At 44.2% G+C, this 18155-nt stretch overlaps 1 protein-coding gene across 1 annotated transcript in view; it reads left to right on the top strand.

The window, feature by feature from the left end:
* Window positions 1-208: 208 nt before the first annotated feature.
* The window catches only part of CCDC170 (coiled-coil domain containing 170), a 91087-nt gene continuing 73140 nt past the window's right edge, over window positions 209-18155 (top strand). The window contains exon 1 of the mRNA XM_038762284.1: window positions 209-442. Within this exon, the coding sequence (XP_038618212.1) occupies window positions 209-442 (234 nt within the window). The remainder of the gene's footprint in view (window positions 443-18155) is intronic.

Genomic DNA, 18155 nt, shown 5'->3' with positions numbered 1-18155 from the left:
ATTTTATTATTATTATACGGGATGAGGTATATCGATTCTCTCACGTCACGAGATGAAAAGATTTAAGCATCATTACTGCCTTCGTTCGGTTTGGTTGTGTTGTTCTGGGCTCTGAAGTTGGACTTCCCAAGCGCTTAGTCCAGTGCTCTGCACACAGTGAGCGCTCAGTAAATACGATTGATGGATTGATGGATGGATGGATGGATGGATGGATGGATGGATTGGTCCCCGCCTCTCGTCCAATCCGGCCCCGCCCCTTCGAGCCCCGCCCCTCCATCCCCGCCTCTGGTCCAATCAAACCCCGGGCGGGCGGTTGCCATGGAGACGGCGTCGGGCGTCCCGGAGAGGAGAGGACCAGCCGCCGCCGCCGCCCCCCGACATGAGCGGCCCCCAAATCGCCTCCAGGCTCCTTGACATCACCAGCAACGCTTCAGCCTCCGAGGTAGAGGAGCCGGGAGCCGGCCAGGCTCGGACACTTGAGAGGAAAAAAAACCCAAAACATAATAATAATAATGATGACGGTATTTGTTAGGCGCTTACTATGTGCCAAGCACTGGTCTGAGCGCTGGAAGGGGGAGACAAGGTCATCAGGCGGTCCCCTGATCATCCCCATTTTACAGATGATAAGAATAATAAGGATGGTATTTGTTATGCGCTTACTATGTGCAAAGCACTGTTCTAAGCACTGGGGGGATACAATAATAATAATGATGGTATTTATTAAGCGCTTACTATGTGCCAAGCACTGGTCTAAGTGCTGGAAGGGGGGAATACAAGGTCATCAGGCGGTCCCACGTGGGGCTCACAGTCTTCCCCCCCATTTTACACATGATAATAATAGTGATGATGGCATTTGTTAAGCGCTTACTATGTGCAAAGCACTGTTCTAAGCCCTGGGGGGATACAAGGTGATCAGGTTGTTCCACGTGGGACTCACAGTCTTCATCCCCATTTTACTAATGATGGTATTTGTTATGTGCTTACTATGTGCGAAGCACTGTTCTTAGCCCGGGGGGGATACAATAATAATAATAATGGTATTTATTAAGCACTTACTATGTGCAAAGCACTGTTCTAAGTGCTGGGGAGGTGACAAGGAAATCAGGTTGTCCCACGGGGGGCTCACAGTCTTCATCCCCATTTTCCAGATGAGGGAACTGAGGCCCAGAGAGGTGAAGTGACTTGCCCAAAGTCACACAGCTGACAGATGGCGGAGTGGGATTCGAACCCATGACCCCTGACTCCAAAGCCCAGGCTCTTTCCACTGAGCCATGCTGCTTCTCTAAAGGTGATCAGGTTGTCCCACCTGAGGCTCACAGTCTTCATCCCCATTTTACAGATAATAATAATAGTAATGATCGTGTTCATCCCCATTTTATAGATAATAATAATAATGATGGCATTTGTTATGCACTTACTATGTGCAAATCACTGTTCCAAGCACTGGGGGGATACAAGGTGATCAGGTTGTCCCACGTGGGGCTCACAGTCTTCATCCCCATTTTACAGATAATAATAATAATGATGGTATTTGTTATGCGCTTACTAGGTACAAAACACTGTTCTAAGCACTGGGGGGATACAAGGTGATCAGGTTGTCCCACCTGGGGCTCACAGCCTTCATCCCCATTTGACAGATAATAATAATAATAATAATAACAATAATAATAATAATAGTATTTGTTATGCGCTTACTATGTGCAAAGCACTGTTCTAAGCACTGGGGGGATACAAGGTGATCAGGTTGTCCCACCTGGGGCTCACAGTCTTCATCCCCATTTGACAGATGAGGGCCCAGAGAAGTGAAGTGACTTGCCCAAAGTCACACAGCTGAAAATTGGCAGAGCCGGGATTTGAACCCATGACCTCTGACTCCAAAGCCTGTGCTCTTTCCACTGAGCCATGCTGCTTCTCTGCAGATAATAATAATAATGATGATGACATTTATTAAGCGCTTACTATGTGCTAAACGCTGGGGAGGTTACAAGGTGACCAGGTTGTCCCAAGGGGGGCTCACAATCTTAATCCCCATTTTACAGATGAGGTTACTGAGGCACAGAGAAGTTAAGTGACTTACCCGAAAAGGACTTTCCAGCCTAGAGGAATTTTAAAGGAATGTTAAAGATGCTCCTGCTTCTCATCTAAAACGGTGTTTAGGAATTGCTTTGTGGAAAATGAGACAACCTATTTTTATGAGATTCATATTAAATTGGGAGGGATTGATGTTTATTGTGGTAGTTTTGCTAATACTTTGGAATGCGAGGATTCAATCTAACATCTTGAAAATAAATTGGGAAAATTAGCTCCACCCTGATTCTCATCAAAAATGGTGTTGAGGAGTTGCTCTGTGGAAAATGGGGCCAGTCTCCGAGTTCCCTCATCTGTAAAATAGGGATTGAGGCCGTGAGCCCCATGTGGGACAGGGACCGTGTCCAACCCGATTTGCCTGTATCCACCTCAGTGTTTAGTACAGTGCCTGGCACATAGTAAGCGCTTTACAAGCCCCACTAACTCTGTTGTGTTGGACTCTCCCAAGCTCTTAGTACAGTGCTTTGCACATAGTAAGCACTCAATAAATCCCACTGATGGATGGATTATAAATTCGTGGTGGGCAGTGAACGGACTCTGCTAACTCTGCTGCTTTGGACTTTCCCAGGCACTTAGTACAGTCCTCTGCAACCAGTAGGCACTCAGTAAATACCACGGATCGATTGGCTGTGAGCTCGTGGTGCACAGGGAACGTGTCTGCTAACTCTATTTTATTGTCCTATCCCAAGCACTTAGTACAATGCTCTGCACACAGTAAGCGCTCAGTAAATATCACTGATTGATTGATAGCAAGTGTTCAAAAGGACAATCAATCAATTAATTGTATTTATTGAGCGCTTACTGTGTGCAGAGCAAAGATTCGGGTCCCTCATAAAAACCGGATTGAAGACCCTGGTTTCTGGGTTTACCCAACAGTGAAACAATTTGTAATTTTCTGGTTATAAGGGTGTTTATGCTAGCTGCTTCTTAATTGTTTCATATATATATGAAATATAAAATATACATATATATGTTTCATATATATATGAAATATATATATATTTCTGTTACTAATATGTGCATTCCTGAACAACTGGTGGGAGAGGACAGAATTAGGGAGTGGTAGATTAATTTCAAGAAACCGTGCCTGGGCTGTGGAGGAGGTCCTGGTTGTCAATCAAGCAATCAATCACATTTATTGAGCATTTACTATGTGCAGAGCACTGTACTAAGCGCTTGGGAGACTACAGTATGACAGAGTTGGTAGACATGGTTCCCTGCCCATAGGGACTTTACAGCCTAGAGGAATTGTAAAGGAATGTTAAAGATGCTCCTGATTCTCATCTAAAATGGTGTTTAGGAATTGCTTTGTGGAAAATGAGACAACCTGTTTTTATGAGATTCGTATTAAATTGGGAGGGATCGATTTTTATTGTCGTAGCTTTGCTAATACTTTGGAATACAAGAATTCAATCTAACATATTGAAAATAAATTGGGAAAATCAGCTCTGGAGATGCACAGAATTAAATTATTTAGAGTTGAAAGATTTCAAATCTTTTCAGGCTATCCTTTCATGAAAGTTGCTTTTTTGAGAACAAAATGATATTATATTTTTCCTTTCCTTCGTCTACTACTAATTTCAATGTACTCAATTGGAAATTCAATTGGAAATTAACATTGTAGCAAGTTTAAAGAATGGTTAAAGGATTGAAAATAATACTAATGAATAAAACTTAAAGGCATCAGCTTGGTTGTGCCTGAAAAATGCTCCGACAGAAGAATTCCTGCTACACTCAGTCAATCCTTTAATCATTTTTCATTGTCCTTCCGGACACACTTTCCATACCTCACCAAAAAAAAAAAAAAAAAAAAAAAAAAGGATGCAAAATCAGCCAGGCCATTTCTGGGAAAAAAAAAGTTGTATAATTGTCTCTACATCTCATTTGGACCAGAATTTCATGAGACAAACCTGAATGTTAGATTTTCATGCCTATTTCAAGCCCTGGCCCCTTTAAGCCCCATCAGATTATTAATTCTAGTGGAAAAGAGGGTGATCTAATAATAATAATAATAATAATGGCATTTGTAAAGCACTTACTATGTGCAAAGCACGGTTCTAAGCGCTGGATCTGCTTGTATAAAACTTTGCTTTTATCAAGAGTACAAGTACATGTTGCCTAGTTATTAAAGAAGAATGAGCAGAATGGCTGGCAAGGAAAAGAAGCAAACACTTCTTTTCTTAGTATTTATTCCAACCAGGTAGGGTATAGTTAGTGCATTAACCAGCTAAACAGGTAGCAGAAATAATATTACAAAAGGACCAAATAAGGTTATTCCTCTTTATCAGCAATAACAAGCTGTTAGATTCCCAGGTCAATCAGGAGCCCTGTTCCTGGATGCATTTTACAGAAAAATTGGCTTTTAACATGTCACACAAATGGGGTCCAGCTGATCCATTAAAAATCATGACACCAATAACTAGCCGCAAATTCCACCCCATTGTATTGAAAATGATACCGCTCACTTTTATGCCAATAATAAATTATAACAATTTTTTTTGTGGCCCTTTCATTCCAAAAGCACTTTCATATCCTGGATCTCAATTTATTTGTACTTTTCTCTGTGAGACAGGGAGGAGGCAGACACATTATGTTCATTTTAGGATGAAGTATTCATTCATTCATTCATTCAATCGTATTTATTGAGCGCTTATTGTGTGCAGAGCACCGTACTAAGCGCTTGGGAAGTACAAGTTGGCAACATATAGAGACGGTCCCTATCAATCAATCGTATTTATTGAGCGCTTACTGTGTGCAGAGCACTGTACTAAGCGCTGTACTAAGTCCCTACCCAACAGTGGTCTCACAGTCTAGAAGGGGGAGACGGAGAACAAAACAAAACATATTAACAAAATAAAATAAAATAAAATAAATAGCAGTCTGGGAAGTTCCCCACTCTTTTTAGATCGGTTGTAATGTCAAAACTCTAGACCGTAGGGCTATCGCGCTAAAACTACATTCACCAAACAATGAAATAATAAGTAATCATGATGCTGGCATTTGTTAAGCGCTTACTATGTGCCAAGCACCATTCGAAGCGCTCCACGAGGTTCCGAAAGGGCTTCGAAGTCATGAATTCGTGGCATCGCTAAACACCACCACCCCAGTAAGGATGGGCCCAAAACAATAGTCGCCTGCCCACACGTAATCCCGGCTGCTCCGTTTAGTGGGGAAATACTTCCCAAGCGCTTAGTACAGTGCTCTGCATACAGTAAGCGCTCAATAAATACGATTGATTGATTGAAATAGGTGCCCTAAGGGAAAAGACGGCGTCCAGATCGGGCCTAGGGGAGGGATGTCGGCGGTTTACGGGCGGCGATAGAAAAGGCAGACTCGAATGGGACCATCATCATCATCATCAATCGTATTTATTGAGCGCTTACTATGTGCAGAGCACTGTACTAAGCGCTTGGGAAGTACAAATTGGCAACATATAGAGACAGTCCCTACCCAACAGTGGGCTCACAGTCTAGAAGACCATGAGCGGGGAGGGCCGAGGCCATTTTGTGGATTTAGCGGGATGCGCGGTGGTTGGGTGGGTTGGGGCGACTGAAGGGCTACTGCCTGGACACCCAGCAGAATCTATCAGTGGTGTTTACTGAGTACTTGCTGGGTGGCTAGCACTGTACTAAGCCCATGGGAGAGTACAATTCATTCATTCATGCAATCGTATTTATTGAGCGCTTACTGTGTGCAGAGCACTGTACTAAGCGCTTGGGAAGTACAAGTTGGCAACATATAGAGACGGTCCCTACCCAACAGTGGGCTCAATGCACTAGATTTGGTAGGTATGACCTCTGCCCTCAAAGAATTTACAATCTAGTGTGGAGGACGTTAAAATGAATTATAGATAGGGAAAGTGACAGAGTATAAGTAGTATAAGTATAAGTATTGTGTGCTCTGCACACAGTAAGTGCTCAATAAATACGATTGATGATGACATAACTGTGGCATTTGTTAGTGCTAAGCGCTGAGGTAGCTACAAGATAATGAGGTCTTACACGGGGCTTGCAATCTAAGTAGGAGGTAGAAGAGGTATTGAATCCCCATTTTGCAGATGAGGAAACTGAGGTACAGAGAAGTTCATAAGTGCTGTGTGGCTGGCGGTGGGGTGAGTATCATAGTGCTTCAGGGGTACAGACCCGTGTACGCGGGCCATGCAGAAGGGAGGGTGACTAGCTTGGGGAATAGAGTGGTTAGTCAAAGAAGTCTTCTGGAGAAAATAAGATTTTAGTAGGGCTTTGAAGATGGGGAGAGTGGTGGTCTGCTTGATGTGGAGCAGGGGCGGGGGTTCCAAGCAGGAGGAGGGATATGAGAAATGGGTCGATGGCAAAAGAGATGAGATCTGGGTACAGTAAATAGTATTAGAGAAGTGAAAATTGCCGGTTATAGTGAGAGATGAGTGAAGTTAGGTAGGAGGGAATGAGCTGACTGAGCCTTAAAGCCTGTAGTTTCTACTGCAGCTGAAATGGATGGACAACCATGGGAGGTTTTTGAGGAGTGGGAGAATGTGTGCGGAATGATTTTCTTGAAAAATGATTCAGGCGGCAGAGTGAAATATGGACTGGTGCGCAGAGAGGTTGTTGTAGTAGTTGAGGTGGTATATAACATGTGCTTGACCAGTTGGTAGGAGTTCGGGTGGAGAGGAAGGGGTGGATTTTAGAGATATTGTGAGAGGACCGTGTCCCCTTGAGGATTGGGAGCTTCCCTCCCAGAGGTTTTTGGGCTGGGGGGCTAGCTTGCCCTGCCCCTTGGAGCTGGAAAGGGGCTAGAGGCCTGCTCAGCCTCTGTCCCCTTGTCGGAAGGAGGAGGAGGAAAAGAACAATGCTACATTCTTTATCCTTCAGTGTTATCCTCTTCCTCCTCCTCCTTCCAGCAAGGGGTCAGAGGTGGAGCAGACATTTTGGTTCTACCCCCAGTCCCCTTCGAGTCTCCAAGAGCCAACTGTGGTAGCCACTCATCCGGTTTTCTGGGGCATAGTCCAGTTTTCAGCTGGGCTTTCCCCTGTCCAGTCACAAATGTGACATCACCTGATGACTTTATGCCCAGTATTGTTATTTTCAGCCCCCTGCCTCCCTCTGCCTCAGCTCCTGCTGCCAAGTTTCTCAGCGCAGATCAATCAGTTAATCAATCATATTTATTGAGCGCTTACTGTGTGCAGAGCACTGTACTAAGTGCTTGGGAAGTCCAAGTTGGCAACATATAGAGACGGTCCCTACCCAACAGTGGGCTCACAGTCTAAAAGAGTGGGCTCACAGTCTACATGTTTGCGTGGACCTGGGAAGGGAATGCCATGACTCCGGGACAGATCAGGCGGGATGGGGAAGGGTCAGAGTCCTCTTGGAGAAACGCTCTTGGTGGGGGTGAGTTCAGCATACCTTCCTGTACTGGAGCGTATGATTTCATCAAGCTTTGCTGCAAACCTGGCATCGCGCCTGCACCTTTGTATGTATTTATACGAGAAGCAGCGTGGCTCAGTGGAAAGAGCCCGGGCTTTGGAGTCAGAAGTCAGGAGTTCAAATCCCGGCTCCGCCAATTGTCAGCTGTGTGACTTTGGACAAGTCACTTCACTTCTCTGGGCCTCAGTTCCCTCATCTGGAAAATGAGGATTAAGACTGTGAGCCCCCCGTGGGACAACCTGATCACCTTGTAACCTCCCCAGCGCGTAGAACAGTGCATTGCATATAGTAAGCGCTTTATAAATGCCATGATTATTATTATTATCTCAATGTCTGGCATTTCTAGTGTCATTAGTGGCCACCTTAGCCTCAGGTAGTCTGGGCAGGCGAGAGGATGAGGCTAGTGGATGGTTTGTCTGTGCAGGGCCCTAGAACCGGTTACGGTATGTGGCGATGTCAATCAATCAATCGTATTTATTGAGCTCTTACTATGTGCAGAGCACTGTACTAAGTGCTTGGGAAGTACAAATTGGCAACACATAGAGACAGTCCCTACCCAACAGTGGGCTCACAGTCTAAAAGATGTCTAATATGTTGACCTTCATCTCCCTTTCCTTTTTTCCCTTTCTACCCTCTCTAAACTCCTTTCCCTCTAGCTCCCTGTGCCCGTCTTTTCCTCCCTTTTTCTCTCTCTCCACTCTGTTCCCCTGCCTCACAAAGCTATTCATCTCAGTGCTCCACTCCAAATTCTTTCCCACTCTCATAAAGAAAAATTAGTCACCTTTAGAGGTCCCAAGAGATGGAGTAGATTCCCGGGCCAGGCAGGAAGCCAAGAGCAAAGCATGCCAATCCCGTGCCCTAAAATACATGTCTGCAAATCCTCAATCAAATGAATGTTTGATGGAAAACAGGGCCAGAAACATTTTCACCCCCGCCAAAAACTGGGAGGTAGGGAGTTCTTTTCCAAACTAAGGTTAGTTTTGCCCGTATAAAGAGAGCTATCAAGTCACATTTAACAATATTTAACTTTTCTCACTCTTAAAAGGCACCAGATTAAACGATAACACATTTGACTCACAGGCGTTCAGTGATTTTAACGGGGCTCAACTTTCTTTAAATTTTAACTATTTTTCTTTATTACTATTTAGCCCGGCACAAATGGAGGTTGATGACATACTCTTAGGGTAGTATGTCAGTCAGGTGGTAGTTCAGTGATATTTCATAAGGTAACCAGAAGAGAGGAGCTAAAGGGTGGTCCTGCATTGTATCTGGGGTAATTCACATTGCAACAAGAATAAGGGAGCAAAGGAGGAAAGCCTAGGCAGAGAGAAGGAAGGAAGAGGGAACTATACGGAGGCTAGAAATAGTTTCTGGAATTTTTTGTGGTCCTAAATCCCCATTCGGGTGACACAGATTGGTAGATGTGACCAGGTGTGACCTCTGGTAATTCACTGATGGGCAGTATACAAGATGGGGCCTTAAGTGATAATAATAGTAATAATAGCATTTGTTAAGTGCTTACTATGTGCAAAGCACTGTTCTAAGCACTGGAGGGGATACAAGGTCATTTGGTTGTCCCACGTGGGCCTCACAGTCTTAATCCCCATTTTCCAGGTGAGGGAACTGAGGCCCAGAGAAGTTAAGTGACTTGCTCAAGGTCACACAGCTGACAAGTGGCGGAGCTGGGATTAGAACCCATGACCTCGGACTCCCAAGCCCGTGCTCTTTCCACTGAGCCACACTGCTTCTCCTTGGCTGAAATCTGGGCTTGTCTTTAAGTGGTCTCCTAGCTTCTTCGGGCCTACCTCGCTGCTTTACTGAGATCGCCAGAACCTGAAGCATTTCAAAGAAAAGTGGCTATTTCCTTAATAAAGGCCCAAGGATGTGGGACTGGATCCTGCCTGGAGAACTGAGCCTGAAGGAAAGCTAAATTTATTATTTAATCATATTTATGCAACAATAGAGAAAGAGCGTGGTCTAGTGGAAGGAGAGTCAGAGGGACCTGGGTTCTAATCCTGTCTCAGACACTTATCTGCTGTGTGAACTTGGTCAAGTCACTCAACTTCTCTGGGCCTCCGTTCTCTCATCCGTAAGAATGAGAATTAAGACTGTGAGCCCTATGTGGGACAGGGACTGTGTCCAACTTGATTAATTTGTAGCTACCCCAACGCTTAATACAATACCTGGTACAGTGCTTAACAAATACCATAAAAAATAATCTAAGATAGGAAATTCTTGCACATACCCAGAACATTACGTTATTTTTGATGTGAAATATTAATTGGAGAGAACCCTTGAAAGTGCACTTACTGTGCCACCTGGAGAAGTGTTAGATAACCTTTCTGAATTTGTTTTTAATGAAGAATGATTCTTGTGATGCTAAAATTAAATACTTTACAATTCTTTGGGATGAAAGCTGGTCATCTTTATTGATTGTCTTATTCATTTCATTTGGTAATTTTAACTACGGGCCTGCATTTAATCCCCCTTGACATCCATGTACTTGTTATTAGTTTGTAATGTGTGCTTAAAGTTGAACATGTGAGGTACAGGTAATAGCACAGCATTTCCTGATGCTTCCAAATGAAAACTAATCTAATATTTTGTTTTTATTTTTTGGCTGATGAATTTAATCGGCTCTAACAGCCATCAGGTATTGGGTAGCATAAGCTATAGCGATGGCTGAAATTTATATTTGAATCTGGTTTGAGCTTAAAAGCTAATTTTTTTTCAAGTTCCAATCTTTTCAAGGACAACTCTTTTTTGTTCCGTTGAATTAGAGAAGGGAGTAAATTACTGGACCAAGAATTATTTACAGTATGTTGTTATCCAAGGTTTCTTTCCTTTCATTTCTTTGTTTTCCTTCCAAATTCTTTCTTTGAAATGGTAGTTTGGTGGCTTTGATCTAAAGCGAAAGAGTTCCAAAGATATTGCTTAGTCATTCTCTTTTCATTCTCTCATCAACACCACCAAATTAAGGAAAAACATAGCTACCGTGTGCCTAATGATGGCTTTTGTTAAGCGCTTACTATGCGCCAAGCACTGTTTTAAGTGCTGGGGGGGGATACAAGGTGATCAGGTTGTCCCACGTAGGGCTACAGTCTTCATCCCCATTTTACAGATGAGGTAACTGAGGCCCAGAGAAGTTAAGTGACTTGCCCAAAGTCACACAGCTGACAAGTGGCGGAGCCGGGATTAGAACCCATGACCTCTGACTCCCAAACCCGAGCTGGTTCCACTGAGCCATGCTGCTTCTCTACGTGTCTCTACATGCTTCTGTACATGTTTTAGACATTTTCTAATTGAGTTATTTTTAAGTATTGCGGTAATAATTGTGGCATTTCCTAAGCACTTTGTGCCGAGCCCTGGGGTAGATACAGGATAATCAGATTGGACCAATTCCTTATCCCTTATGGGTCTCACAGTGGCAAAGACAGAATTAGAACATCAGTTTCCTGAGTCCCAGGACCATGCACTTAACCTTCTGAATTACTTTTTTGGTATTTGGAGTTTATTTATTTTAGAGTTAAATTATAGGTGTTCATCGATACTTTCTTGTCACTTCTGCTAGCAACACTTTCAGTCTCATTATCCAGTGATCTAATCAAGCTCGAATGTGAGAGCAGACGGCATTATTATAATTTTTTTTTGAGTAACAGAGTGTGAGGACTGGGTTGTCATAGGGAGGTAAATTAAGAGGGGGTGAACTAATTGAATACTTTAAAGCCAATGGCCAGGAGTTTCTGTTCGATGTGGAGGTGGATGGGCAACCACTGGAGGTTCTCGAAGAGTTCAGACATGGACTGAACATTTTTTTAAGGAAAATGTTCCAGGCAGCTGAGTGAAATGTGGACTGAAATGAGAAGAGACAGGAGGCAGGGAGGTCAACGAGGAGGCGGATGCAGTAGCCAAAGCGGGATATGATAAATACTTGTATCAGCATAGCGGCAGTTTGGTTGGAAAGGAAAAGGTGAATTTTAGCCATGTTATGAAGGGAGAACCTGCAGAATTTGGCGAAAGATTAAGCGTGTGGGTTGAATGAGAGAGATGGGTTGAAGATAATGCCAAGGTTAGGGGATTGGGAGGTAAGGAGAGTAATGGTGGTATCTACAGATGGGAAAGATAGGGAGGGCGGAGTTTGGAAAGATGGGGAGCTCTGTTTTGGGCATGTTTTTGTAGTAATAGCAGATCTGCTAAAACAAGATTTTTTTTTGCCAGTTAGAATGTAGAAACCTAACACCATGAAAATTGAATACTGTATTTCCATATATACATAGCACATAACAATTTCTTCTGACACCACCTTCTGTTGAATAGCGATAGATGTGTTTTGTCAGAAGAGTATTATCCAATTCTGCTATTTTGCATCCCTGGGAGTCTCCAGATGGGAAGGCTAGAATCCTTTGAGGACCTCCTACACTGAAATGGGATCCAGGCAGAGCAGCCCTTGGCTAGCATTTATTCACCAGAGGGCTTTACTTGCTTACGTGTTAATTTAAGGACGAATGTGCTTGCTTATTTACATTTGGATCTTAGTATGAAAACTGCCCTGATGCAGTGGCATCCAGAAACGGGGATTAAAGCTCCCCAAACACGCAGCAGTGTTATACGGACTCTGAGGAAAACGAGGAAAGGTTGAGCTGGAAATCAAGCACTTAGTACAGTGCTCTGCACACAGTAAGTGCTCAATAAATATGATTGAATGAATGAATAGAGGAAAAGAAGCTGGAGGGGTCATCTAGAGGTGAAGAAGTTTACTGAGGAGTGAGGAGGGTCGATCTAAATGTCAGACCTCAGATACTTCACGGCCCGCTCCCGATCCTAGGGAAGTCCTGGAGGTTCAAAAAAGCCCTTGCTTGAGTCTTGGAAGGTTTTCCAGCCTGGACCGGCTCCAGGTTAGTCCATGTTCAGTTCTAGATTGGCTCCAGTCATTGAGCCAACTGTCTAGGAGCGATCACCCCTTGAGCTCTTTGAGTTCGATGCCCAGTCTTGCTCGTCAATCGATCAGTGATATCTAGAAGCACTTACTCTGTTCAGGGCACTGTACTACACATGTGGCAAGGTAGACTATAACAGAGTTGGTAGACATGTCCCCTGCCCTCAAGGAGCTTACAGTCTAGAGGGAGATAAGGACATTAAATTATGGGGTTGTACGTAAGTGCTATGGGGCTGAGGGTGAAGTGAATAGACCGTAATCTCATTGTGGGCAGGGATGTGTTTACCAATTCTATATTGTACTCTCCCAAGCACTTAGTACAGTGCTGTGCACGTAGCAAACATTCAATAAATATAATTGCTGCTGCTGCTGAATATCAAGTGCTTAAAGGGTAAAGATCCAAGGGCATAGGTGAATCAGAGGGGAGAGGGAGTAGGGGAAAAGATACTTTAATCGGGGAAGGCCTCTCGGAGGAGAGTTGATTTTAATAAAGCCTTTCATTCATTCATTCAATCATATTTATTGAGCGCTTACTGTGTGCAAAGCACTTACTAAGTGCTTGGGAAGTACAAGTTGGCAACATATAGTGACGGTCCCTACCCAACAACGGGCTCACAGTCTGGAAGGGGGAGACAGGCAACAAAACAAAACATGTGGACAGGTGTCAAGTCGTCAGAATAAAACGCCTTTGATGGTGGAGGGAGTGGTGGTCTTTTGTGTATGAGAAGGGAGGGAATTCCAGGCCAGAGACAAGATGTGGGCAAGTGATCAGTGGCAAGATAGACAAGATTGAGGCACAGCGAGTAGGTTGGCATTATTAGAGTGAAGTTTGTGGGCTGGCTTGTAGTAGGAAATCAAGGAGGTAACGTAGGAGAAGGAGAGCTGACTGAACATTCATCCTAGATCTTTTGACAAGATTGGGACTGAAAAATCCCCAAATTGTAGCTTTTTTAACATTGGTAGTTTGAAGCCCATTCTGTCCCACAAAGGCCATATTAACCGCACCGTGGGTCCTGGGGCTAACTGAGTGTATAGAGTCCCCAATGATGTGGGATCTCTTTACATCACACGGCATACGATGACATTGGAAATGGGTCCCCAGCTTCCCTCTGATCCCTCCCTCCCTTTGAAGTTTTACCTCTGTGCTGCCAGTGAGCTCTTCCTCAATCTCTTTCCCCTTCTTCCCCCCACACAACTGAAGGCCCAGGGCAGTCTGCCTTCAGAAGGTGGCCTTTTACCCAGGTGTGGATGGGGAAGAGGATGGAGATAGGGGACGAATCTAAGTGCACACAGGGACCATTTGTGAGCATAGATATGTGATTGGAGATGGGTGCCTAGCAAATAGGTCCCTTTCCCCGCTCTGCCCCACCCCATCCCCACGCTGGCTCCCCCTTGCCACTCTCCCAGTCCAGCCGGGACGGATGGGCTCTGAGAGCCATGTTTGTGCCTCTGCCTTCACCTGGCTATTAGCACTAATTAATGTTCACTAACAGCAAGGATCAGGGGCCATAGTTGGAGCAGCTCTGTCCAGGTCAGCTCTCTTGCAGCCTAGGGTAGGGGATGGGAAGGAGAGAACAGGTGAAGGGGTGATCTTCCACCCAAGTTCTCTCCCTGCGGGTCTGAGGGCTCTAGCCAAATACCAACTTACTGAAGACAATCCTGATAGACAGAAGCTGTGGCTCCCACATGGTTATCATCATTATTATTGCTGTGGTATTTGTTAAGGGCTTACTATGTGCCAGGCACTGTACTAAGCACTGGGGGGTAAACACAAGGTAATTGGACTCACAGTCTTAATCCCCCAAATAATAATAATAATGCTGGTGTTTGTTAAAACACTTGCTATATGCCAGGCACCGCACTAAGCACTGGGTTAGATACAAGATAACTGGGGTGGACACGGTTGCTGTCCTACGTTGGACTCACAGTCTTAATCCCCATTTTACAGATGAGGTAACTGAGGCCCAGAAAAGCAAAATGACTTGCCCAAGGTCACACAGTAGACAAGTGGCAGAGCTGGGATTAGAACTCATGTTCTTCTGATTCCCAGACCTGTGCTCTATCCACTAGGCCATGCAGATAATAATAATAATAATAATGATGATGGCATTTATTAAGCGCTTACTATGTGCACAGCACTGTTCTAAGCGCTGGGGAGGTTACAAGGTGATCAGTTTGTCCCCCGGGGGGCTCACAGTCTTAATCCCCATTTTACAGACGAGGGAACTGAGGTCCAGAGAAGTTAAGTGACTTGCCCAAGGTCACACAACTGACAGTTGGCGGAGCCGGGATTTGAACCCATGACCTCTGACTCCGCAGCTCGTGCTCTTTCCATTGAGCCACGCTGCTTCTTGCTGCAGTTCCTCCATGCTGGGGAGCTGAGGCTCTTGTGTGGGTCCTGCACGTTGGAATCTCTTTTTCTTTTTTTTAAATGGTACTTGTTAAGTGCATGCCATATGCCAGGCACTGGACTAAGCACTGGCGTAGATTCAAGATAAACAGGTTGGACGCAGTCTGAATCCCACAGTCTTAATCCCCATTTTACGGAGGAGGTAACAGGCACAGAGAAGTTAAGTGACTTACCCAAGGTCAAACAGCAGACATGGGACAGAGCTGGGATTGGAACCCAGGTCTTTTATTTTTTAATGGTTTAGTTAAGCGCTTACTATGTGCCAGGCACCGCACAAAGTCCTTCTGATTCCCGGGCCCGTGCTCTATCCACTAGGCTACACTGCTTCCCCTGCTTCCATATTGCCTGCCGATTTCAGCTCTGGTGTGGCTGGGGGCTTCGGTTCCTTCATGGGTCCTGTACGCTGAAGTATTCAGATCTGGTACGACTAGTGGTTTTTACTCCTAATACTATCAATTATAATAATAATTGTGGTATTTAATCATGGCATTTATTAAGCGCTTACTATGTGCAAAGCACTGTTCTAAGCGCTGGGGAGGTTACAAGATGATCAGGTTGTCCCACGGGGGGCTCACAGCCTTTATCCCCATTTTCCAGATGAGGTAACTGAGGCACAGAGGAGCTAAGTGACTTGCCCAAAGTCACACAGCTGACAGTTGGCGGAGCTGGAATTTGAACCCATGACCTCGGACTCCAAAGCCCCTGCTCTTTCCACTGAGCCACGCTGCTTCCCTATTTGTTAAGTATTTAAGTATTTGTATTTGTTAAGTGCTTTCTAAGTGCTGGGCACTGTATTAAGCACTGAAGTGGCTACAAGCAAATCGGGTTGGACACAGTCCCTGTTCCACATAGGACTCACAGTCTCAATCCTCATTTTACAGATGAGGCACAGAGAAATGAAGTGACTTGCCCAGGGTCACACAGCAGACAAGTGGCGGAGCAGGGATTAGAACCCGTGACCTTCTGACTCCTGGGCCTGTGCTCTATAATAATAATAATAATAATAATGGTATTTGTTAAGCACTTACTATGTGCAAAGCACTGTTCTAAGCGCTGGGGAGATTACAAGGTGATCAGGTTGTCCCACGGGGGGCTCACAGTTTTAATCCCCATTTTACAGATGAGGTAACTGAGGCCCAGAGAAGTTAAGTGACTTGCCCAAAGTCACACAGCTGACAGTTAGCGGAAGCGGGATTAGAACCCACGACCTCTGGCTCCCTAACACTACACCGTGTGCGGGATCTGCACACTGGAGCGTTCAGCTCTGGTATGGCTAGGCGCTTTGCACTGGAGTCTTAAGCTCCTTTGCGTCCCACTGTTGGGTAGGGACTGTCTCTAGATGTTGCCAGCTTGTACTTCCCAAGCGCTTAGTACAGTGCTCTGCACATAGTAAGCGCTCAATAAATACGATTGATGATGATGATGATGAAATACGTGTACCTACCCCAGAGCTTAGAACTGTTTAGAAAATATAGTCATAGTGATTAGAGTGTGACTGTGAGCCCACTGCTGGGTAGGGACCGTCTCTATGTGTTGCCGACTTGTACTTCCCAAGCGCTTAGTACAGTGCTCTGCACACAGTAAGCGCTCAATAAATACAATTGATTGATTGATTGGAGTGGAATATTCATTTGATCTCTGAGCAGGGTTGATGGAATGCTTGGTACAGGGTGGTTATGTAGAGAAGTACAGAATACACAAAAGCATATACTTTGTGTGTACTGTGATGGGTAAACACCAGCAGTTACTAGGTAAATTGGGCGTTTTGTTTTGCTACTTTTCGGTTGCAACATAGCAGCCTAAAAGTCTCCTTGGAAAGCTTGAGTGGTTTCAGCGGACATTTGCAGTCATTATTCTTCAAACAATAGTTTCGGGCAGTTGAATGACTGCGCTGTCAGAAACAAATCTTGCTGGAACTTGTTAGAGTGCCACTTAGATGTTTCAATCAATCAATCGTATTTATTGAGCGCTTACTGTGTGCAGAGCACTGTACTAAGTGCTTGGGAAGTACAAGTTGGCAACATATAGAGACAGTCCCTACCCAACAGTGGGCTCGCAGTCTAGAAGGGGGAGACAGAGAACAAAACCAAACGTATTAACAAAATAAAATAAATAGAATAGATATGTACAAGTAAAATAAATAGAGTAATAAATATGTACAAACATATATACATATATACAGGTGCTGTGGGGAAGGGAAGGAGGTAAGATGGGGGGATGGAGAGGGGGACAAGGGGGAGAGAGGGAGAGGTATATCTACCTTATGCGACCACTTTAAGGTAAAATTGTTTGCCAGTTTGAAATAGTATCCCTCATGAAATATGAGAAAATTCTGGAAACCTCATGGCAGTAGGGTTTAAGTGGTTGCCTAAGTTGAGAATTGACCCTTGGAGATGGTAAATGTTTTGATGTCCGTGGGCTGGGGTTATGGTTCAGTAAGGGAAAGTTGTCAAGAGAATGGTTCATTCATTTCTAAAGCAGCAGCTCCCATTCGAAATGGCAGAAGGCGTTGTTTAGCAACCAGAAAGATGAGTTTATAGCCTCAATCTGGTGTGCTATGGGATATTTATCGTATACCACTTCATAGCACATTAATTGGTTCCCTCAAGAACCTCAGCCAAGAATGGAGTCTGCTTCACCGATGGAGCACTCAAGAACCATAACACGAGCATTAAATCTGTTCAGAAATAAAACAAAACAATAATGAATCATAAACTGTACATCAGATTGATTTATAAAAAGGCACAGGCTTAGAAAAATCGTAACAACCTGTAAAACTGAACATAATGTGTTTCTAACTGGTTGTAAGTTAGGGTATCAACTGATAAACATGAAACATCACTAGTATTTTATGCCTCTTTCTGACTTCTCACTCTGTTTTTCTTGTCCATTCTGAAGAATTTCTTTCTCATCTTCCACTGAAAGGTTTTCTTTTCTTAGTTGCTTCATGTCCCTCACCTCCTCCTCGTTCATAGTTCCTTTCATCTTCTACCTCATTTTCCATTCTCCCTTTTCCTGCTCTCTCCCAGATTCTCAAAATTCCCTCCATAACTTATTACCTCCTCTCTTCCTGAAAAACAAATATAATGTTCTCTTTCCACCCAAGATCCACCAGTTCTCCTTCTATCCTGTCCTCGTTTTCCCCTCTGACTCTTCCTCTACTATCCTCCTCTCCCAGCTGTTTTTATTCCAACGCGTCTTGAGGTATTTCTGTCATTCCCTCTCCTCTGGTCCTCCTTCCCTTCTTCTTCACTCTCTCCCCCTTATACAACTCTTATTTACTTACTGCAATTCCCACCTTCAATAGTTACCTTTAATTAAA

Source organism: Tachyglossus aculeatus, chromosome 2 (genome assembly GCF_015852505.1).
Source record: "Tachyglossus aculeatus isolate mTacAcu1 chromosome 2, mTacAcu1.pri, whole genome shotgun sequence".
Lineage (NCBI taxonomy): Eukaryota > Metazoa > Chordata > Mammalia > Monotremata > Tachyglossidae > Tachyglossus > Tachyglossus aculeatus.
This window is presented reverse-complemented; position numbering and strand designations above follow the sequence as displayed.